This window comes from Pungitius pungitius, chromosome 4 (assembly GCF_949316345.1).
Source record: "Pungitius pungitius chromosome 4, fPunPun2.1, whole genome shotgun sequence".
In the NCBI taxonomy this organism is placed as follows: domain Eukaryota; kingdom Metazoa; phylum Chordata; class Actinopteri; order Perciformes; family Gasterosteidae; genus Pungitius; species Pungitius pungitius.
The window spans coordinates 23,451,004-23,471,820 of record NC_084903.1 but is presented as its reverse complement, the minus strand read 5'-3'; the positions used below and the strand labels follow the sequence as shown (position 1 = coordinate 23,471,820).

Sequence of the window (20,817 nt, the reverse complement as noted above, 5' to 3'; positions counted from 1 at the left end):
CATGTGGAGTTTGAAGAGTCAGTCAGGGGGGGGGGCCCGGGCTCTGTTGAGGAGCCCCACTGCCGACGAGGAGAAACTGTTAGTGTGGATGGAGGTCTTAGTCCTGGTGGACCTCAGCCTCCTGCCGGATAGGAGGGGCACAAACAGGTCATGTCCAGGGTGGGAGGGGTCGGCTACAATCTTTCTGGCTGCTTCAAAGTCCTGGAGAGACGGCAGGTTGCAGCCAATCAGCCTCTCTGCAGAGCGGGTGATTGGAAATTGAAATTGGAGCCTCGACAGTCAGACTGATGTCGAGGCTCCTCCCAGTGGTCAGATGTGAAATGAGCACAGAGAAGCTGTGTGTGTCTGTGTGTGTGTGTGTGTGTGTGTGTGTGTGTGTTCCGTGTTGTGGAGGAGCATCTCTGCATGGAAACATAACGCATGAGCTTCATGCAACAACATGACACTGTGAGCTCGTTGTTCCCACACAGAGGAGTGTGTGTGTGTGTCTGTGTGTGTGTGAGTTCTTAGTGCCACACATGGTAGCCTGGTGTGTGTGTGTGTGTGCACAGTGGTTCCTTGTCTACACGTGACTCCGTCTTGACCCCGGTTTGTGTAACTTTGAGTCATCACTACCGGACCGAGAGGGGAGGAGAACCTTCTGTGGCCCTTCGATGTGGTCCGAGCAGCCAATCGGTGTCTCTTTGGTCCTCCCGCCCATCGCTGACAATCAAGAAGACGGCTTCCTGTGTGTGGCTCCCAGCTCCGAGCCCATTGGTTCCTACTGAAGTAAATACTGAAGAGATGTGTAGTTTCCTTTTTTTTTTTTTAATCTTGGTCAGCTGACGCCTCAGCTGTCGCCATGTTGAGAGCCGTCGGGAGGCAACAGAAATGCTCAGAGTCAAAAAGCAGGTGAACATTCTGTTTGTTTACCTGATGAGAGGAAAACAGACTGATTGTTTATCACTTTTAAAAAGGTATTTTTCCGTTGTTAGCGCTGTTAGCTTCTAGCCACCATGTTGAGAGGGGCCTGTGAACTCTTGTCCTCATTTTCCTGCTCAGCCAGAGATTTAAAGCACACAATTTACTCTTCACTAACGGTATCCTACATGTTGTTGCTGCTGTTCATTGAATCCATATTAACAACAAGAGATGCATTTTAGACAAAGACGTGTTTTTAAAGCTACACCGACGCATCTAATGAAAATGATCAAAGTTATCAGGAGTACATTTGTCTGAGATCGGAAGCTGGAGCTCGAGGTGTAAGAGGACGTCTGCATTCATTCACACCGCAAACCCTGAAGAGCATCCATCCGTGCGAGGAATGTCTTCCTCCGCTGGACTCCTCCCAGAATGCATCGGGGCCCACCGATACAACGACCCCGTCGGGCTAAAACAGATGCAGGTATTTTAGTAGGAGGCCTCGGGTCCTCCTGCTGGCAGGCGCTGAGTGCCGTATGCGCCCGTCAGATGAAGTCACAAACATCGCGACTGTAGTCGACTCCCACTCGCCGGGCAGCACAGACGGGCCTTTATGTGGACGAGTACCAGCTGGTACCACGGGCTCCTCGTCCTCCCACCGGGGGACCTCATTCGCCGCTGCCCTCTGAAACCGGGACATGGAACTGACACGGAGGAGACAACCCGCGGACGCTGTCCTCGGGTGCGTCCTCGCCGCCTGCCTCTGCGCGGCCTGTGGGGCAGAGAGACGTGAGTAGGGGACGCCGACCTTGGGGGGTTCGGGGGGGGGGGCGGGTGTTGAGGAGGATTCGGGGTGATGCTTGTTGTTTCTGCTCCTCTTTAATGAAGCAGTTGTCCCTTTGTGGACTCTGTGTGTCCCCTTGAGGAGATGAGCGTGTTTTAGAGGTCAAAGAAGCCAGTATTCACCATAAAAACACACATATTCTTACTTAAGTCATTGTTTATTTCCCCTTACAATTTCGGGGGCCTTTTTGTAAAAGGGTTCAAGGGATGGGATTTGTTTTCAGTGCTTTGAAATCTACACGAAAAATGGCCTTAAAGTTGTTGAGGACGCTGCTCAGGGTGAGGGACGATAAAAACAGAAAAGAAAAGTTCTACGGCGACAAATGTTGTGAAGCTGCAAACTGCAGATGTGGTGCAGAGGTTTCAAGCTTTTTTTCTTGTTGGACGTGTGACGTTGTTGCTAATTTCAATCCATCTTTTGATGTTTAATCTTTTGAGAGTTTAATTTGACTCTTTTATGGGTATTGATTTTTATTCTATACTTGTTTTGTGCTTTTTGCTTTCAGTGTTTGCTATTTTCCTCTTTTTTGCATTTGTGAGCTCACGATGTGACAATAACGTTTTCAGCTCGCTAGGCTAGTTTGCACCCGCTTCTTGCGTTTATGCTAAGCTAAGCTAACTAAGGCTTTTAGTCGCTTTGTATTTACCAAACACATAATGTCAAACTCTTCCTTCAAACACAATACTAAGTTTGCCGGGTTACATCTAAATGACTTTCTATTATACTCAGATGGTGCAGATTGTAAACCACAAAAAAAGCAACGAGCCACAAAGTTTAGATTTCAGGAGAGATTCTGTGGGGAGGCAGGTGTGTGACTGGTATCATGGCACAAATCAATAGACGATGATTACTCCTGCTTCCATGTCATATCTGGATTTTGATGTCATAGTTTGATGTCATGGTTTATTTTGAGCTGTTAACTCAGGATTCTTTTCTTTATGGATTCTTCTGCTGATTATTTACTTCATTATTCGGTTTATTCAGTTAACTCAATCTCAAAGTGACAGCCGCACAGTGTTTTTTTTGCCCAAACATTAATACTAATACATCAACTTCACGACATGGTCAATAGAAAAAGGTACTGATCTAGTTTGTTTGTATTTTAATGCTTCAACATTGCTTCTAATTCATTTTCGGTCAGTCGACTAATTGTTTCAGTTTTACTTTAAATTGACTAAAAATAAATATTCTTTTGTTATTTAAAATCTTAATTTTGTAATTAAAGTAATTAAAGTCGACAAAGTAACAAGTATCAATTTTCCCTGTGAATTCGTACATAATGCAGCTGTTGAGTGAATGTACTTAGTCACTTAGTACTTAATCTGTGCTGAAGTGAACTTGGTGTAATAATAATAACCGTATTACATCAGTATCTCATCAGCAGCCCTTTTCTCTCCTCCTCCCTCACGTCTCTGGCCTGCCTCAGTGTGCACGGTGCCTCCGGGCCCCGTCACGGTGCCGGAGAACAACACGGCCGACGTGGAGCTGGTGAGGATCGTCTCGGGGGCCGAGGTCGCGCTGAGGGTCACGGTCAACCCGGAGGACCTGTTCTACCTGAAAGGAAACGCCCTGATGGTCAAGAAAGGACTGGACTTCGAGGTGATCACAAAAACGTCCAAAACGTCCTCCAACTCCACCGAGGGGAACATTTTACATTACGACAAAATAAAATTGGGTTTTAGAGACAACCTCAAACTGAAATTTCCAGTTGCTTATCGTAAAAAGGTGGGATGTGGGCCGCTGATTTGTGTGTTCTTGCCGCCGCCATCTTGTTTTCACGCAATTAGATTTTGACACAAGAGGGACGAGCTAAAATAAGACATTTTAATGTCTTATTCTGGTAGACTTCTATAGGAGCAGAGGAGTGGCTCCCCTGGTGGTCACTACAGAGAACGCAGCCTTTTACACCCTCTTGGCTTCACTTGTCTGAACCGGAGGTTGCTGATTGGTTAGAAGCAGCAGTTTCCTGGTTAAACCCCCTGCAGATGAAAAACATCTGCATTCATGCTGCGTCCTACTTAGAGTGACAGGAAAGCATTTCTGCTGAATGTAATGGCTTTTTATTTATTCATTATTCTACATTTGCTGACATCTGGATGGCACAGAATGTGATTATGGTTTCTAAAGATTGAGATTATGAACACATGTTTACTGAGGCAATAAATCAAGTAAATAGTTGAAGTCATTTATAACGGGACCTTTAAAATACCCAGATGTCAACAGCGTGAAGATTAGAAAAACTAAACTGCAACTTTAGGACAAATGATGCAGAACACAGAATGTAGTGTTAACCGTGTGTGTGTTTGTCAGTCGTTGCACAGCGTGGCTCTGACCGTGTGGGTGCAGTGCAGCAAAGGAGGCTCCAGATCTGTGAGTAGAACCAACACCCCCCCCCCCTCCCACGTTAGCTTAGCTTAGCATAGACTCTAATTGATATTGGACATCCTCGTTGGATTCTTCCGTTCCAGGTGAACGAGTCCGTTGAGGTTTTGGTCGAGAACGAGAACGACAACCCTCCGAACTTCGCCCAAAGCCACTACGTCCTGGAAGTGAACGAGGTATGTTTGTGTTCCACACGTGTGTGTGTGTGTGTGTGTGTGTGTGTGTGAGGATTGAACGCACACTTTGTCTCCTGCAGCTCACTCCAGTGAACTCCAGCGTGGGGCTGATAGAAGCATCCGATGTGGACTCCGAGCCGCTCTACTATCGCTTGGAGCCAGCAACGGTGAGAAGAAGTTCCATGTGACGACGTTGTGACCCGAAGGTTTCATTATTATAGAGAAATGAAAGATACTTCAATACTGTACGTTAACTGGATGTTACATTATACCGTCTTATTTCACATGGCATCCCATACTGTGACTTTTCATGACCTGAAGGTTAACCTTCAAACAAGGAAATGCTTAGTCAACAAGTCGAATACATATATATATATGTATATATATATAGTATATAAATACATTAGTTCTTTGTTTTTTCCTATTTGCCAAACCAGGATAAATACTTCCGTCTGGAAAACATCAACACTCCAAAGATAATTGTGAAGAGCATCCTGGACTACGACGTCGTGCAGAAGATCTCCCTGGTTCTACACGTGCAGGTACGCTTACAGTTTCTAAGTAGCATCGCCTCCTCTGTGACCTTTGACCTTCAAACCGCGCACACGTGTCCCCCGCGTTGCAGGACACGCTGGACGGCTCGGCCTCTGACCGGCCTTTCTTCACGTCCGTGGCCACCATCACGGTGCAGGTGAGGGACGTGGACAACCGGCCTCCCTGGTTCCAGCCGTGTCTGAGGACCAGCTCGGGCATCGCAAAGCTGTGCGTGAGCACCGGCTACAGAGGCAAAGTCAATCTCACCGAGAAGGAGGTGAGCCGCGTTTAAGGCGTTTTCCTTCACACGCAGCTCAGGTCATCTGAGAACTCCAAAGTGAGATCCTCTGAGATCCCAGAAACACCTCAAAAGCCAAATGAAGTCCATGATATTGAGATGAGTGAAGATCTGACCTGAGGAAAGTTAAGTCATCTGAAGAACCTCGTTATTATATTTGCTCTTGAGGCGATGACACTTTTTCTGGATTTAGTCAAAGATGAGGCAGTGATGCATGTGACTCCTCAGTGGGTGATGGTTTTACTCCTCAGGACGGGCCGTTGGTGCTGGAGCCCGGTCCGGTGTTCGCCAAGGACGGAGACAAGAACCGCAGCGAGCAGATCGTCTACAGAATCCTTCGAGGTTTGATTTCAAAATCATTTGATTTTTTTCACTCCACTTTCATCACCAAAGATCGGACTTTTCAATATCGTTAACATGAGGGATGTTTGTCGATTCAAAGAATGGACCTTTTTGGTAAAGCTTAAATCTTAAAGGCCTCGTAAACTGATTGATGACGTTTTTTCTTTCATCATCAGGAAATGAGGGAAATATTTTCCAGATTGACGAGGAGACGGGAAACATCTCGATGGCTAAAGCCGCCGACATCGTCGGCCCAATAACTCTCACTGTTCTGGTAAATCAAACTCACAGATTGAGTGATTTAGTGAATGCAAATCAAAAGTCTGAAGTCGACTCGGTTCTAACTCTGGTCCGACGTGTTTTTCTTCGCCAGGCGTCGCAGGTCACCAACAGAGATCAGTTCTCGGTGACGCAGGTGACCTTTGACGTGATGAAGAAGAGCCGAAACCCTCCTCGCTTCGAGAAGGAGCGGTACGAAGGGTTCATCTACAGCAACTCCGTCCCCGAGAGCATGATCCTCCGGGACCGGAGCACCAACCGGCCCTTCAGGGTCCGGGCTCGGGACGAGGATTTCGCCGCCGTCAGTGTTAATTAAACCTTCGTTATTGTTCCATTTTCAACCGAGCATTTTGCACCATTCTGCCCCCCCCCTCGTGGTTAGAAACGCAGCTTTAAACGAAAACACCCCTAAATCCTTCAGATTTAGTCATTTCATTGACGCTTTCCTTGTGTCAGGGCGCCAATCCAGATCTGAAGTACGAGGTCCAGTACAGCAGCTACGTCAACGTGACCTCGGACGGGTTCGTGGTCCTGAAGAGAGTCGTGAAGACGGAGTCCTTCGCGCTTCAGGTGACGACACAATATCGTTGCAGGCTTTTACCCACACTTGTTGCATTTTTGTATTTGAATGATGCATAATAGTTTTTGTTTGGATGTGACTGCAGCTGAGAGCCGTGGACGCGACCACGGGGGAGTTTGGGACTGCAGCACTCTCTGTTCAGGTCATACCAGGTGAGACCGCCACACCGCTCTTTGTTCAGGTCATACCAGGTGAGACCGTCACACTGCTCTTAGTTCAGGTCATACCAGGTGAGACCGCCACACTGCTCTTAGTTCAGGTCATACCAGGTGAGACCGTCACACTGCTCTTAGTTCAGGTCATACCAGGTGAGACCGCCACACCGCTCTTTGTTCAGGTCATACCAGGTGAGACCGTCACACTGCTCTTAGTTCAGGTCATACCAGGTGAGACCGCCACACTGCTCTTAGTTCAGGTCATACCAGGTGAGACCATCACGCCGCTTACTGTTCAGGTCATAGTGGGTGAGACTGCTTTGAAGGTTCAATGAGGATGAAGACCTGGTTTTAAGCCACTACATTTAACGTGAAGTCTGATGCACTACAAATGACATCCTAGTGCACATGTGTGGAATCTAAATATCATAAAATGTGGTTTATTCTACCGTAATGTTCTGTTGCTGTTCGCACAGGAAATGGACTATGCAGGTACATTGGCAATAAAGCATGCATATACACACACTATGAAAATACTACAAATAATTGCAGATTATGAATTTAAGTTTAAGTTTAAGTTACGGCTGAGGCCATAAAACACAGAAACTAAGACTTGCATGATTGTGTGTGTGTGTGTGTGTGTGTGTGTGGTACTGTTATAGGACAAATGGCCGTAAGCATAACATAAGCATATGAAAAGTTCTAATACAGAATGTCATGAAATACTCCATGGAAAAGAAGTCTAGTATAATATGTATAATCTAAATGTCACAAGAAGTCATGATAGTAAGTTTTAAGTTATTAATACATAGGCAATGAAACAGAATGTTATTAAAAAGTGCAAAATGTGAAAACACGCTGAAGTAAGTGATGAAATGGTTGAAGTCGTGATGCATTTTTAACGATCATATTTGACATTTCCCCCCCCAGCGGTGGCCACGCCGTCCCCCTCCAGCGTGGGCTTCCGGCCGGGCGACATGGCGCTGCTGGGGCTGGTCATGGCGGCGCTGCTGGTGCTCTGCCTCATCGTGATCGGCTTCCTGGTCTCCCGCCTGTGGAAGGGGAACGCCGGCGTGGACAAGATATGCGATGTGAGCCCTCGCTGCGGGTCGGGGTTAAAGGTCATTTAGGCCCAAATGTTTAATGCTAAATCCATGTATTTCCATATAAATGAAAGAGTTTGATATTTTCTGTTAAATGAAGATGTAATTCTACATTACTGCATTGAAGTACTAGTCATGTAGGTTTGAATGGAGTTATGAAAAGGTTTGAATAGCTGAAAGTAAAGGAAGTCTTGACGGTGAAAGAAAAAAAATCATTTGCCTTTACAACAGAAAACGTTTCTTATTTGTGCTGCATTTTATTAGATATTTATGTGACGGGGCTTTAGGGGAAGAACCAACAACCCCACCCCAAGAAATACAGCTTTAGATACACAAGGCACGCAAATAAGTTACTGTGGATTTGGCAGAGAGGCTTGTTTGTTGTAATTAAAAAAGGGTTTTATTAAAACCAATATAAGCGCAAATCACTAAAAACGGGGTAAAGATTATATTAACAAGGCACGATGAACACAGCAAACAACTGAGGCCTCAGGCCTCCTCCTGTGTGATGAATATTCATCAGCTACCATCCACAGAAGGGCTCTGTGGTAAACAGAGCAGCCCTCTCGGTGGGGGGGGGGGGGGGGGGGGTTGAGTAAAGTTTGGAGGCTAGTAGCCGCTGTGCTAACAAGGCTCTCCTTGCCCCGCAGTGCCTGGGCCCCTGCCTGAAGTCGGCCCGGTCCGGCCACCGGGACTCTCTGCAGTACACCAACGACGGCTTCCAGACCGAGGGCGACCCGAGCCGCGGGGGGGGCGGCAGGCGCCTGACAAACGGCCCGCCCGGGCGGGGCGCCTTCCCTCAGGCGCGAGGCCGGGTCCTCCCCATGGAGAGGCGGGGTCGCCAGTGCTCCTCCTGCGGCGTCCACACCAACCACGTCGCCAAGGGGAGCCCCTCGCCCCGCAGGCTCGGTGGGGACGGGGGCGAGGAGTACGCCAAGCGGGTCGCCCTGAACCGGCAGAGGAGGAAGGAGGGCCAGAAGACGGTGTGGTTCAAGGAGAGCGAGGACTCCTCCGACATCGAGGTGGAGATCATCCCGGACACCGTGAGCCCGGTGGAGGAGGAGACGGAGGAGGAGCTGGGTATGGAGGGCGTGGTCAGGGACCCGGCGGCGCCGCTCAGAGAGCCCGAGGAGGTCCGGAGCGCGGAGGAGCGGGACCATGGGAACGCCGGCTCGGGAAAAGAGAAGGGAGGCCAGGAGGAGGAGGAGGGCTGACGGAGGTCAGAGGTCAAACTCCAGTTGGAGAACGAAACTGAGCCGTTTTGTCTTGTCGAATCGGAGACAGCGGCGTGCGGCAGGGAGGTCTCAGAGGTCCAGGACCACCCTTCCAACCCCTCTGGATAGCTGCCAGAACCTCAAGAGCACACTGAAAGGTCCAAGAAGACACTTCTCCAGGCTTTAGAAAATGCTTAAAACACACACTTCAGTACCAACACACACACAAACACAAGCACTCACAGATTAGGGGTCTCCTCATCTTCCCAAAGAGGAAAACTCCAACTCGGGTGGAAAAGTTTCCTTTTTTTTTTTTTTAAGACTGGAACGCTCGTTGGACGTCTCTGCAGAAACGTCCTCACGTTTCAATCAGGGACCTCGATGGTCAGAACTACTGAAGCCTGAGGGAAAAAAAAGCCGGTCCATGAGTCACTTTCACAGAAAGGTTTACATGATGCACATCAGGGCTGCAAATAACTTCTCACCAGCAATTCATCTGCAGATTAACTCTATTAATTAAGTCATTGTTTGAACGTGACTTCACGTAAGACCCCCCCCCCGGAGTTAATCATTTGACACTTTACAGGGTACTTATGTCATTGATCAAAACAAGTTCCTGTTTATCATGGAACACTCTGTTTTTAACTCTAATACTGAAATACTTTTAGCGATCTGTTACTAAGTTTGAATGACTGGTTATTAGTCCAGAAGTTAATTGGAGCCTAAAGCAGAAGCTCCTAACGACTTATTATCTATGAGTCACTACAGGATTTATTAACCATTAATAAACCCATACGTTTTTTTGGTTTATAAAGTGGTGACAAAGATGTTATTGTAACATTTGATGAAATATTGATTTATGTGGCATTTCATTTCATTTGTTGAGAAGAGAACTTCCCTTCTGCTCATTTTGTGTGTTTAAGGGAGTTCAGGACATTTACAGTGTATATTTTATAAATATAAAAACCACCACAAAGTTTTCTTAACCTCTTGTACGTCGGATCGGGAAGTCAGCTGATGACCGACTGTCTGCTGTGAACCGGATTTTATAGTGAACAAAATATGTGAAGACAAACTTTATCTACTGAATACTAATCGGCCGAGAGGAGGGTTTAATGTGCTCTACTTTTATTGAGACTCTTCAGTAAAATAACAATTTAGTGGTAGAATCCTTGGTTAATGTGGAGCTGACTTTTTGTACAATGAGAGAATAATAAAGTTAAGGTTTTGTCTTTGGAATCGCTTTTCGTTTAGTCCAACACAAAAAATAAACAGTTTGCCATTTTGGGAAATGTGTGTATTTGTTATCAGAGAAGACAATTGAGTGGTTATCAGTCAGGGGAAAAACTCAACTCTCATTGATCAATAAACCAGACAGAAGTTGCTTCTTTTAAAAACGGTTTATTCCAGCCAATCACATCGAGATGCATCTCAAATTCAGTAGAGGAGGAACACTTTGCCCTAATAACGTAAATTAAAATCCCTGATTAAAAAGAAAAATGACCACTTCGGTTTAAAAAAAAGGGGCAGCATTATCCCAATCACCTGATCCCTGATCAGTTTCACTCGCCATAGATCACATTAAACCACCAACATGTCACACACGCTGCTTGAAATCATTGCGATCAGTGCTCGCTGCTACGCTAAATTCTATTGCTAATTACTGCTGGATTGCAAAGCAACAGAAAACGTGTGCAGCTCAACATCTCCCCTCCACCCTCCCCCTCCCTCCTCCCTCCTCCACCTCCTTCTTGCGCGTCGGGGGGGGGTGCAGCAGGACGAGCTCACTTGGCCTTGGCGAAGCCCACCCTGTTGTTGTCCCGGTCAAAGACGGTGTAGTACGGCCCGATGAAGACATCTCCCAGAATCCACAGGGGCCCGGCAGGGGCCGGGATGTCCAGACCCATGAAGCCGCTCAGACAAATGGTCTTACCGGCCTGACTCACCTGGACGGTGGAGGGGAGGGAGAAAGAGGGTGAGAGACGGCACGGCACAAACATTCTTAAATACAAAGTAATGTGTAATCACTCCTCAGACAGCCTCCTCCCGGGGGGGGGGGGGCAGAGCCCAACAAAGCCGGGCTTGTTTGGTTTTTCCATGATGCAACGCTCAGTCGACACAGCGGCCATTGTTGTCGAAGGAGACGCGTCCCCGTCGCCCCCTGCAGGCGGAGGAGCTACACCACCTGGGTCCCGGGGGAAGGGGGGGGGGGGTCTCACCTTGAGGATGTACTGCTCTCCGGTCAGAGTGTAGGCGCGGCCTCCCACCGTGAAGGAGATGACGGGCAGAGACGGGACCTTGTCACAGCTCACCATGTACTGATGAGAAATTCATGGGAGAAATATATATAAATAAATGGAACAAGACGGATAAAATCTATGCAAAATGTTTCTCAATGAATAGTTTGGGTGCGTTTTATCTTCCAAGAAGCAAAGCGTCGTTGCCTCACCTCTCCCTGGATGAGGGGCGTGGCACCGATGGCCTTCTGCAGGGCCTTGACCTCGGCCGAGGGGCCGGTGATCAGAGACGTCCCCGTGTCCACGATGGCCTCGCAGCCGCTCTTGCACAGGCTCAGCTGGTCGCCCACAGACATCCTGCAAGAAGGAGAATACACACTCAATGGAGGGGAAATATAGACAGATTGCTTTATTGCGTATTACATCATTTAAGGCCTTTAAGAATAAAAATCCATCTCATGTTCTTCACGTCAATGTCCTCACGTTAAAGCTTCCCAACAACCTCCATTCTCTCATTTATTTAAACCAACGGTAGTAAAGGCTCCAGAAACCATTTAAACTGATCCCTCCTCGAACGGGACAAAAGAAGCGGACATTGTCCCGTCGTGACACTTTGGGTCGTGGATTGATGCTTTTAGAGAGAACTGATCAATAATGAACGGTGTTGGAGCGCTCACCCGTCCACGTGGATCTGCCAGTAGGCCTGGCGGCTGATGTTGACGTAGCTGAAGTCACCGGTGTAGTATTTGGGGTCGGTTCCTCCCAGCAGCAGCTCGCCACCGGGCGACGTGTCCGGGTTCCTGGAGAGAGAAGAGGGGGATTAATAAAGTGCCGTTTCTCATTCAAGACACGCAGGAAGTTTATGTTGCATTTCCATAGTTACTAAAATACCAGCTTATACATTTCTATGTGGGTGACCTCATTCCCAGAAAGAGAGGATTTTTACTGTAGTGTCGCTTAAATTCGCCCCCACAAGCAAATAGAATCAAGCATTAACAAGAAAATCCATCCTCCAATGGCACTAAACGTTAGCCACCTGCTGCTGGGAATCCAGCTGCTAAAACAAACATTTGAAGAAAATGATCGACGCTCTGAGACGACGTGATTACACACGAAGAATCACCAGACCTGCAGCAGAGCAAAAAGAACATCCAACAAGTGAAACTCTTGGTTGGATCCCCACCGGTTCAGGTAGAAGGAGAAGACGTTCTTCTCCACCAGCTTCTGGCTCATGATGTTGTCGAAGACCGGAGCCACGCCGTCCACGGAGATGCGTGGGTAGGCCATGCCCAGGATGCCGTCGAACTTGGCAGCGATGAAGGCCACGCCGGGCTGCTTGATGGCTTCTCCGAACAGCTGCGTCTTCACTGAAAGGTCTCCGATCTGGAACCGGAGAAGCAAAGTAGTAAAACGCAACGTGGTGCAGCCCGCAGTGAGCTGCCAGTTCAACCGGCTGAGTGAAAGAAAGTTCTACTTAACAACGTTATGGGTCATGTTCAGTAAAAATAGGCCATCAGCACGTCAGCAGTTAGAAACGTTATGAGCCATTTAGCTTCAACACACAAAGTGTTAGAATATTTAATTGGAAATGCTAATTTTACAGATTACATTTTATTTCTAAATTAAAGTTTTTTTAAAGTCACTATATCAAAGTACAAAAGGATCACATTTGGAATTGTTGATGTATTACAGACACTTTTATCTGGAGCCTTTTTAGACCAATTTGTATCTGCAGACACAATTAAGTCACCAATAAAGGATAAAAAAGATAAACATGGTCGGAGGAACATGGTTTCCTTTTTCTTTTGTGTCGATCCAAACCGTGACTTCCGTGACGTGTACAAACGCACCGTGCACGTGTCCTGACTGAGGTAGCCCGACAGACTGCCCGACCCGTACTGGATGGCGAAGGCAGTGCCGTTCTTCACGTAGGAGCTGGACTTGGCAGAATTATATTTGTTGTGAAGCACTTAGAAAAAAAAAAGAAAGAAAAAAAAAGAGGCAAAGATAAAGAAGCGATGCAGAAAAGTCGTCTCCCAGCCCACATTGTGTCTGGACACGCGCTGGACTCACGGCATGCGATGTCAGTGAAGGAGCAGTGAATGGAGGGCACCCAGAGGTTGGAGGAGCCCGTGTCAAACACCACAGTGAACGTCTGGGGGGGGGTTCCCAGGCCGATCTCGCCATAATACTGGGCCTGGTCAGAGAAAAAAAAAAAAAAAAAAAGGAACATGTTAGCGAGCCGCTTAAGGTTTCATTAATGTCTTTTGCATATTGTGCAGCAAGTAATCATCCAGCTTACAGGTCATAAACTGCCCTTTAGCATCAATGAGGACCAGAGGTTAAAACAAGCAGGTGTGACAAAGCGCAGTTAATTCCAGGATGATGATGATGATGCCTCTCAGCTGTTGGGGTCAGCGAATGTTTGAAGGACGCAGGTCAAATAGTTACAGAGTCACGACAATAAAGCACTTGCTGTTGGATTTCACAACCAGTGTGACTCAACAAATAACTGAAGCAAACTTCTCTTTTGTGTTACCAGAAGCCACTCGGGTCAAAACCTCGGGACGCAACAGTTTCCTTGAGTCATGCAGACCTCAAAGCACTTCCTCTTTATCTGCCAACAGCGGCTTAAATCTGTAAGATTTACTCTGCTGGTGTTTGCGCTCCGTTTGGTTTCCTTTGACACATATTTACTGTAGCAGATTGCAGCAGATACTCTGAGAACTACTGCTGTAGATCATCCAGAGTGGGCGCCTTCAAAAGGTTGGAGCTCTTGTACCTGAAACGTGTGTCTGTCCAAATTTATTTATTTATTAATATAAACTGGTTTACATTGAAGATGAAGGCTAAACGTGCTGTAATACCAATGTACAACACAAGTGGTCACCTTCTGTTCTCAAAGGCAGATTATAAAGGGAATTAAGTCAAACGTGGCGTACGACACCGGCCAGCGAACAGTTTGAGGCATAAAGAACGGTTTAATCTCTTAACGTCAATATATTAGTCACCACCGGAATGAATCCTAAAAAGCCTTGTTTGCATATTTAAAGAGGCGGGTCGAGCACAAGAGGACCTTTGTTGTGTGAGAACTGGGGTGGGGGAGGGGGAGCCTCTAAGGGTGCACAGGTCAGTGGTCAGGAGAGTGATGCTTACGTCCAGGTAGTTCTTCAGGGCCTCTGGAGTGGGTGCATTACTGGAGGGGAAGCCAAAGTTGTACTTAAGGGACGGCCTCGCCGCCTTCAGCTCCTCCGCCGTTTTCCCAGAGTCGGTCAGCTCACGTCTGATGGAGCGGAATTTCTTTAAGGGGATGCTGAATGGAAAGAAAAACAGAGGTGCTTTAGGACGCAGTGCAAAGCCAGGTCCAGATCTCCAATTCATGACTTTATTAAGGGGGGAGTTTGAAAATATAACAAAGAACTAATGCAGTGGAATTTGAGTTGCTGAACTTCAGAGTATAAACACAAGTGGTGTCGTTCCAGATAAGGTTTGACCCACATACTTCACCTGCACAGCAGACTCTATCAGAGTGATGCAAAACACGTGTGACCATAAACGATGCCATTATGTCAATATTTAAATCCAAACACTTAAGAGCTACAATGAGCTAAAACCAACGCATTTTAAATGAAACAGCCCCAACATGGATACTACGGTTTGTTGTGCTGTTGAACTAACAATATTTGCTGGTTTAATTTCCTCCTCTTTGACACAAGGCTTAAGATTTAAAGTGGACAAAACCAATATTACAATTTGAACAACGTCATCTTGGATTTCAAAGACATTTGACAATTTATTGAGTAATCAAGAAAGGAATTGACTTATATTGTAACTATATATGTAATTGTGTTATAGAGACTATCAAAAAGGAATCAGAGTTGTACTAAAACCACAGAAAAACAGCGCCAACGGAAGCTTAGTGAATTGCGGGATTATTTACATTTATAAACAGAATCTACATTCATTGTAATGAGCTCATAGACAGACAAATAATGAAATGATGAACCTGACGCAGCATTACAAACAAGATCAAACTCCAGTGTAAAGTATTCCACTGACATCGGAGTCACATCGCAGATACTGTGCGTGTAAACGGACACGCGTCACGGAAACGGCCATGAGGACACAACAAGCTGGGGGAGCTTTATTATATTTTTAGCACACGTAACAAAAACACATAATGCATAACAGCCGCCCTGCAACCGCGCACAATACGAGGTGACAGATATTTAAAACCACGGTCACCAAAAGCCGCAGACAGAACTAACGTTACGCTGCTGAATGAGTCACGTGACCAGCGGACCTCGCTGATACTGACGATTAAGCTGCAGACAGACGGAAGACAGCAGCTAGCGGTTAGCTAACGCGTTAGCTCGCGGTGGCTAAAGTACCCGTTGCTAAGCAACACCAACCTTACTCCAGCTTACATGTACCCTTGGAACAAAAGGTCGAGAGCCTTTATCCGCCGTTGGATATTAACGCTAACTTGGTTAAGTCGGGAAAACACGTTAGTTAGCATTAACTCAGCACACACAGCGTTACGTCAGGTTCGCTCAGAGGGGTTAAACACAGAAGAAGGTGCGGTTGATATTCTCACCGAACCAGCGCGTCGCCGCTCAGGGCGAAGGCCGCGAACACGACCAGGAGGAAGCCCCTCATCGAGACAGTTCGGCGGGTCTGCGGCTCTCTGACACAGGGATGACCGGGCGGTTCTGGCTTGTTGTCGACCAACTGCAAGACTTTTATCAGGTGACCGTTCCTCTGTCACGTGATGCTGATTCAACTTCAGGTACGTCACTTCCTGAGAATGAATCACGCTCTTCCTTTTTTTTTTATTGCACAATCAAAAAGACCAAGGTCGTGCTATAGAAGAATACAGTTGACAACAGCATAAACAAGCGGTATTGATTAAAAAAAAACATAAATGTTAAATCAGGAATGAAGGTAAACAGGTATTTAGAAACATATAGGCCTTTGTTAATGTTACGACATTTTGGATCAAAACTAAATACAACTAAGAAGTTACAGTCGCTTTATTTATTTGTAAAATCTCTGAGCCCTGACTCCATCTGAATGTTGGTTTTGTCCAACAACTGTATCACAATGACATTACAAATAATGATACTATTAATAGGGAAGGGGAACATTTGTAAAACTGGAACAATGTATAAAGTGTTTATACATGACAAAACCATCAAAATAGTTTTCAATTGATTTCTCTTATTTTTTTCAACTGTATTTTGTAGGAATCATTTGGGAACCTTAATTTACAATAAAGTAATTATGTTGTATAGATTCTCCATATATTTTCAGCCTTCAAATAAATCTAGTGGAGTAATAAATACGATATTTAATCTGAGATGTGGTCAAATGGAGAGTGATGTGAAAAGAAAATACCGTTAATATACAGTTACCTCAAAATTGTACGATGATCGTATGTACCATAAACAATCCCATTATGTTAATATTTAAATACAAACACACATTAAATAGCTACTATGAGCTAAAACCAATGCATTTTAAATGAAACAGTCCTGAAATAGATGTTGTGCTGTTGAACTGTAAGAGCTACGACTACATGGAAATATGGCTACATTCCACCCCTGGTTCTTCACACATATTCTTATGCTTTTATTCATTTATTATTCTTCCTCTGGCTGAAATAATCGTTTGCTTCCTTTAGAGTCAGTAATAAAAAACTTGCCTTGTAATGTCAAGGACTGAACAGCTAGCGGCAATCTCGTCCCACAAAGCATAGAGATCCCTCCACGGTTTGCCCTCTCCTCATATCACTCTTACACTTTTCTCTCATAAGTCCTCACAGGGAGAAGCTGAGCCGTGAAAACATTGCAAACAGAGACAGGCTCTTATTCCTTTTCTAACATATCCAAATACTGATGACACTGCAGATCATCCACAGATAATGGGATAATGGGGTGTTTAACAGCACGGCTGCTTGACAAGTACATTAATAAAATAGATGAAAACATGAAATTGCAGATAATGAATTACGGATGAATTAAAGAAAATTCTTTGCTAATGAATTCCTTTTGTATTGACTGAAGCTCAAGAACAAGGAGCAGTTCATCAACAGTTTGAACCTAAAAGGAGCCGAAGGCAAACAAGCGATCTGCAACTCAAAACATGATGAGAATAATAAATGTGCAAGTTAGTGAATTAAAGGGCGAGCGTGTAGGACGTGGTGGTATCTAGTGGCACGGTCTCGATCCTCCCTTTCCCAGCGTGTCCCAGAACTACGGTGGCCTCACGGAAACAACCACAGACTGTACAAACGGAATGGACGCAGATTATGCTTTAGGGCGGGGCTTACTGTGATTGACAGGTCCACGCCCCAGATTGTAAAAACAGTGCAGTGTTAGTTTATTCGTATCATCCGCAACCCAAGATGGCCCGAAGGAAATCGCCCGAACATCTGTCCACAAACCGATGACGTCACGGTGATTGCTTAATGGTCCGTTGACTTTAAATGGACTTTAATTTGCTAAATTAACTTTATGCTGCATTCGAAACTTGAAACTAGAGATAAAGACCATAAAATCCTGTTTTCAAGGTGTACTGAGGGAATAAATCAAGAGAGAAGTAGAGTCATTTTCTCATTGACTTCTTATGGGACCAGAGGAGTCGCCCCCTGCTGGTCACTACACAGAATGCAGCTTCAAGACTGCGAAGGAACAGCCGTCCATAGTCGAACCATACGTTGGCATTTTTATGTGTTGATGGGCACATTTAGCGGCCAGTGTGGGGTGGCGCTGACTACCCACCCGGGGTGGGGAGGGGCGCAGGAGACACTGCGGGCCGCGAGTCGTTCACAGGATCAGATGATGGAGAGCTTCCATCTCGGACTACAAGTGGCGTTTTTTCTCATGACCGAGTAAGACCCGGGAGCATTAGAAATGTGGAACTGTAACTTATGACTCATGGAGAATCGACAGCATGTATCACATGATGTTAATCCTGTGCTTATAAACGACGAGTCATGTTTAGGAGCCGCCGATAACGCTGCTGGATTAGAGCCTGCGGCGCCAAGCGGGGGAAATCACATGTTTAAGCGAACTCGTCCCCAGAAAGTGTGGCCTCAACAAAACGTGCTCACCATCCCTCCGGCGAGGCCTTTGATGATCACATTAAGCTGTGTCTGCAGCTTTAGATTATTTACACCAACGCTCACACAGCCGCCATCCGTCCTGCATTATGCTAATGCGTTTATGTATATCTGAATTGTAAAGAAAATTACATTATTGCTCCTTAGTAACAAGGCTTAATGGGGATGAACTGATTTAGTGGGGTTTTCAGAATTAATTTACTACCGGACGGGTCGTCCCAAATGGGTCAGATCAGAAAATCATTAAAAAGGTTTAATTGTTTTAAGTGAAACGTGTCATATTCTACGTTATGGTTGATTTTGTGAGTCATGTTTTTGTATTTGGTCCATGATATATAGCCGGGGGCCTCAAACTCCGGCCCAAACACATTCGTGTTCCCTCTCAGAAAGACTTGAATAATGAAACCTTCTAAATGTTAATTTGTCAAGTTGAGTGTCAGGATGAAACCAAAACCTAAATCTTTCCAAAAATAAGAAAACCTCGATCATCATCACATGTAAAAATAGTTCCTGACTTTGAGCATAGCCTTACTCAACAGCCTGCTTGGTTTTAATGGAATTAATCCCCATTACAAAGATGATTTCACAAAGCATGACTGGAAACAAATCAGTTTGGACCGTCAGCATGATGATGATGATGTGACTGTTTAAAGCAGCACGAGTGGACTGAGCTGCACACAGAGAAAGTCACATGAGCCCAAACTGCAAGAGCAGCATCCGAAAGTAAAAATACAGACCTGCAAATGTGCTGATGGCAAAGGGCGAGCAAGTCATGAGAAACAAAGAGGACCACAGGGTCACAAGTTGAAACTAACTGGAATGTGGCAGAATAATGGGGAGTTGAGAAATACCAGTTGCAACAGTGAATTATTTACCAATGATATCTGCTGATCTGTGCACGTTCAGCAACGTCATGGTCTGGAAAGTGATGCCCGTGCTTCAACTTAAAAGCTTCCTGGTTCCTCCGTGGTCATTCACGTCACATGTTTCAGGCAAGTATCCCGAGATAAAGTCATGTTTTTGCTTCAGAGTGACGAGGCACAAACGATGACAGCAGGCACACCTGGTTTCTCTCTTTGATTTGTTGAGTGACAGAAGGTGTCTGTATTGTATCGTCCATCTTCTTCTGTTGCCACGTTTCTCTCTTTTCGACTAAACACACACGATGAGGTGTTTGTCCTCAGCGTCACAAATAATCCAAAGTAAGAGTTTGCTTCTCCTGTCACTCGCTTTAAAAACTGCTCTGAATGCTTTGCGGTCAAATCGTGTTATCACGTAAAAACTGATAAACTGATAAACGGAAGCGATCACAAAATGCACAAATTCAAACAAACCCTGTGACAGCTGGAAAGCTTCCTTTTCTGAGTGATGTTTCCTGTCTTGTGTAAATCCTTTGAGATTATTAAACTCACGCAACCTTTAATCAGCCCAACATTTCCCACCAGTGTGCTGATGATAATGATGCTGCAATTTGCACTTTCTCTGCTTCTCGCAGCGTTTACTCCCTGAACTTTTTAAAAAGTAGAATGATGACACGTTTGATGATGTTATCTGTTTATTTACATATTTCTACACAGGCTCCTTTTCCTTCCATCAAATATTGTGGTGCACGTGTGAGGCCTCCCTCGGACATCAGCGTCTTTGGAAGCGTTCTTTGGTTCAGGCTCAGTTTATTTTTTGCGGTCGCGTGCTGCGTTTTCAATCAAGAAACCTGCAAAGACTCAAAATAGTAACACTTCACCCAAATATGTGTCTTCTTAAAAGGAGTTACTTACTGTCACATTTTGTGAGTACGTCCTGGTACGACAAACACGGTGTGGGTGTGAGTACGTCCTGGTACTACAAACACAGTGCGGGTGTGAGTACGTCCTGGTACTACAAACACAGTGCGGGTGTGAGTACGTCCTGGTACTACAAACACAGTGCGGGTGTGAGTACGTCCTGGTACTACAAACACAGTGCGGGTGTGAGTACGTCCTGGTACTACAAACACAGTGCGGGTGTGAGTACGTCCTGGTACTACAAACACAGTGCGGGTGTGAGTACGTCCTGGTACGACAAACACGGTGTGGGTGTGAGTACGTCCTGGTACTACAAACACAGTGCGGGTGTGAGTACGTCCTGGTACTACAAACACAGTGCGGGTGTGAGTACGTCCTGGTACTACAAACACAGTGCGGGTGTGAGTACGTCCTGGTACGACAAACACGGTGTGGGTGTGAGTACGTCCTGGTACTACAAACACAGTGCGGGTGTGAGTACGTCCTGGTACTACAAACACAGTGCGGGTGTGAGTACGTCCTGGTACGACAAACACAGTGCTGGTGTGAGTACGTCCTGGTACTACAAACACAGTGCGGGTGTGAGTACGTCCTGGTACTACAAACACGGTGCGGGTGTGAGTACGTCCTGGTACGACAAACACAGTGCGGGTGTGAGTACATCCTGGTACGACAAACACAGTGCGGGTGTGAGTATATCCTGGTACGACAAACACGATGCGGGTGTGAGTACATCCTGGTGAGACACAGTTGGCATTTAATGACTTCATCATTTTGGTTACTTGAGCCACTTGTCTACATATCCAGTCCATAGTGTTCCCTGTTCGGGGGGGGGGGGGGGGGGGAGTATTACACCAGTTGCCACTCAG

At 46.0% G+C, this 20,817-nt stretch overlaps 2 protein-coding genes across 2 annotated transcripts; one reads left to right on the top strand and one right to left on the bottom strand.

Annotated features, from left to right (window-relative positions):
- Window positions 1-879: 879 nt before the first annotated feature.
- Window positions 880-9,759, top strand: cdhr5a (cadherin-related family member 5a). Its single transcript, XM_037482440.2, has 14 exons — window positions 880-1,689; window positions 3,171-3,343; window positions 4,055-4,114; window positions 4,213-4,302; window positions 4,383-4,469; window positions 4,740-4,844; window positions 4,928-5,113; window positions 5,386-5,476; window positions 5,653-5,750; window positions 5,850-6,056; window positions 6,212-6,325; window positions 6,421-6,487; window positions 7,421-7,581; window positions 8,244-9,759. The coding sequence occupies exons 1-14, from the start codon at window positions 1,599-1,601 to the stop codon at window positions 8,805-8,807; spliced, it is 2,094 nt and encodes a 697-aa protein (XP_037338337.2). The 5' UTR covers window positions 880-1,598; the 3' UTR covers window positions 8,808-9,759.
- A 560-nt stretch (window positions 9,760-10,319) lies between these two features.
- On the bottom strand, window positions 10,320-15,826 carry ctsd (cathepsin D). Its single transcript, XM_037482454.2, has 9 exons — window positions 15,642-15,826; window positions 14,201-14,357; window positions 13,118-13,241; window positions 12,895-13,013; window positions 12,228-12,427; window positions 11,722-11,844; window positions 11,257-11,401; window positions 11,027-11,125; window positions 10,320-10,753 (listed from the first exon to the last, which is right to left on the bottom strand). Exons 1-9 carry the CDS (start codon window positions 15,701-15,703, stop codon window positions 10,592-10,594), a joined length of 1,191 nt encoding a protein of 396 aa, XP_037338351.1. The 5' UTR covers window positions 15,704-15,826; the 3' UTR covers window positions 10,320-10,591.
- Between the last annotated feature and the right edge of the window lie 4,991 nt (window positions 15,827-20,817).

Excerpts from the sequence above, each read along its gene's own strand:
- ctsd (XM_037482454.2), bottom strand. The coding sequence starts at position 15,703 with ATGAGGGGCTTCCTCCTGGTCGTGTTCGCGGCCTTCGCCCTGAGCGGC. Across the intron at positions 13,014-13,117 it reads CTTCACTGACATCGCATGCC|TGCTTCACAACAAATATAAT; the intron begins GTGAGTCCAGCG and ends TTTTTTTCTAAG. Across the intron at positions 11,845-12,227 it reads TTCTCCTTCTACCTGAACCG|GAACCCGGACACGTCGCCCG; the intron begins GTGGGGATCCAA and ends TTCTCTCTCCAG.
- cdhr5a (XM_037482440.2), top strand. The coding sequence starts at position 1,599 with ATGGAACTGACACGGAGGAGACAACCCGCGGACGCTGTCCTCGGGTGC. Across the intron at positions 5,751-5,849 it reads CAATAACTCTCACTGTTCTG|GCGTCGCAGGTCACCAACAG; the intron begins GTAAATCAAACT and ends TTTCTTCGCCAG. Across the intron at positions 6,326-6,420 it reads CGGAGTCCTTCGCGCTTCAG|CTGAGAGCCGTGGACGCGAC; the intron begins GTGACGACACAA and ends ATGTGACTGCAG.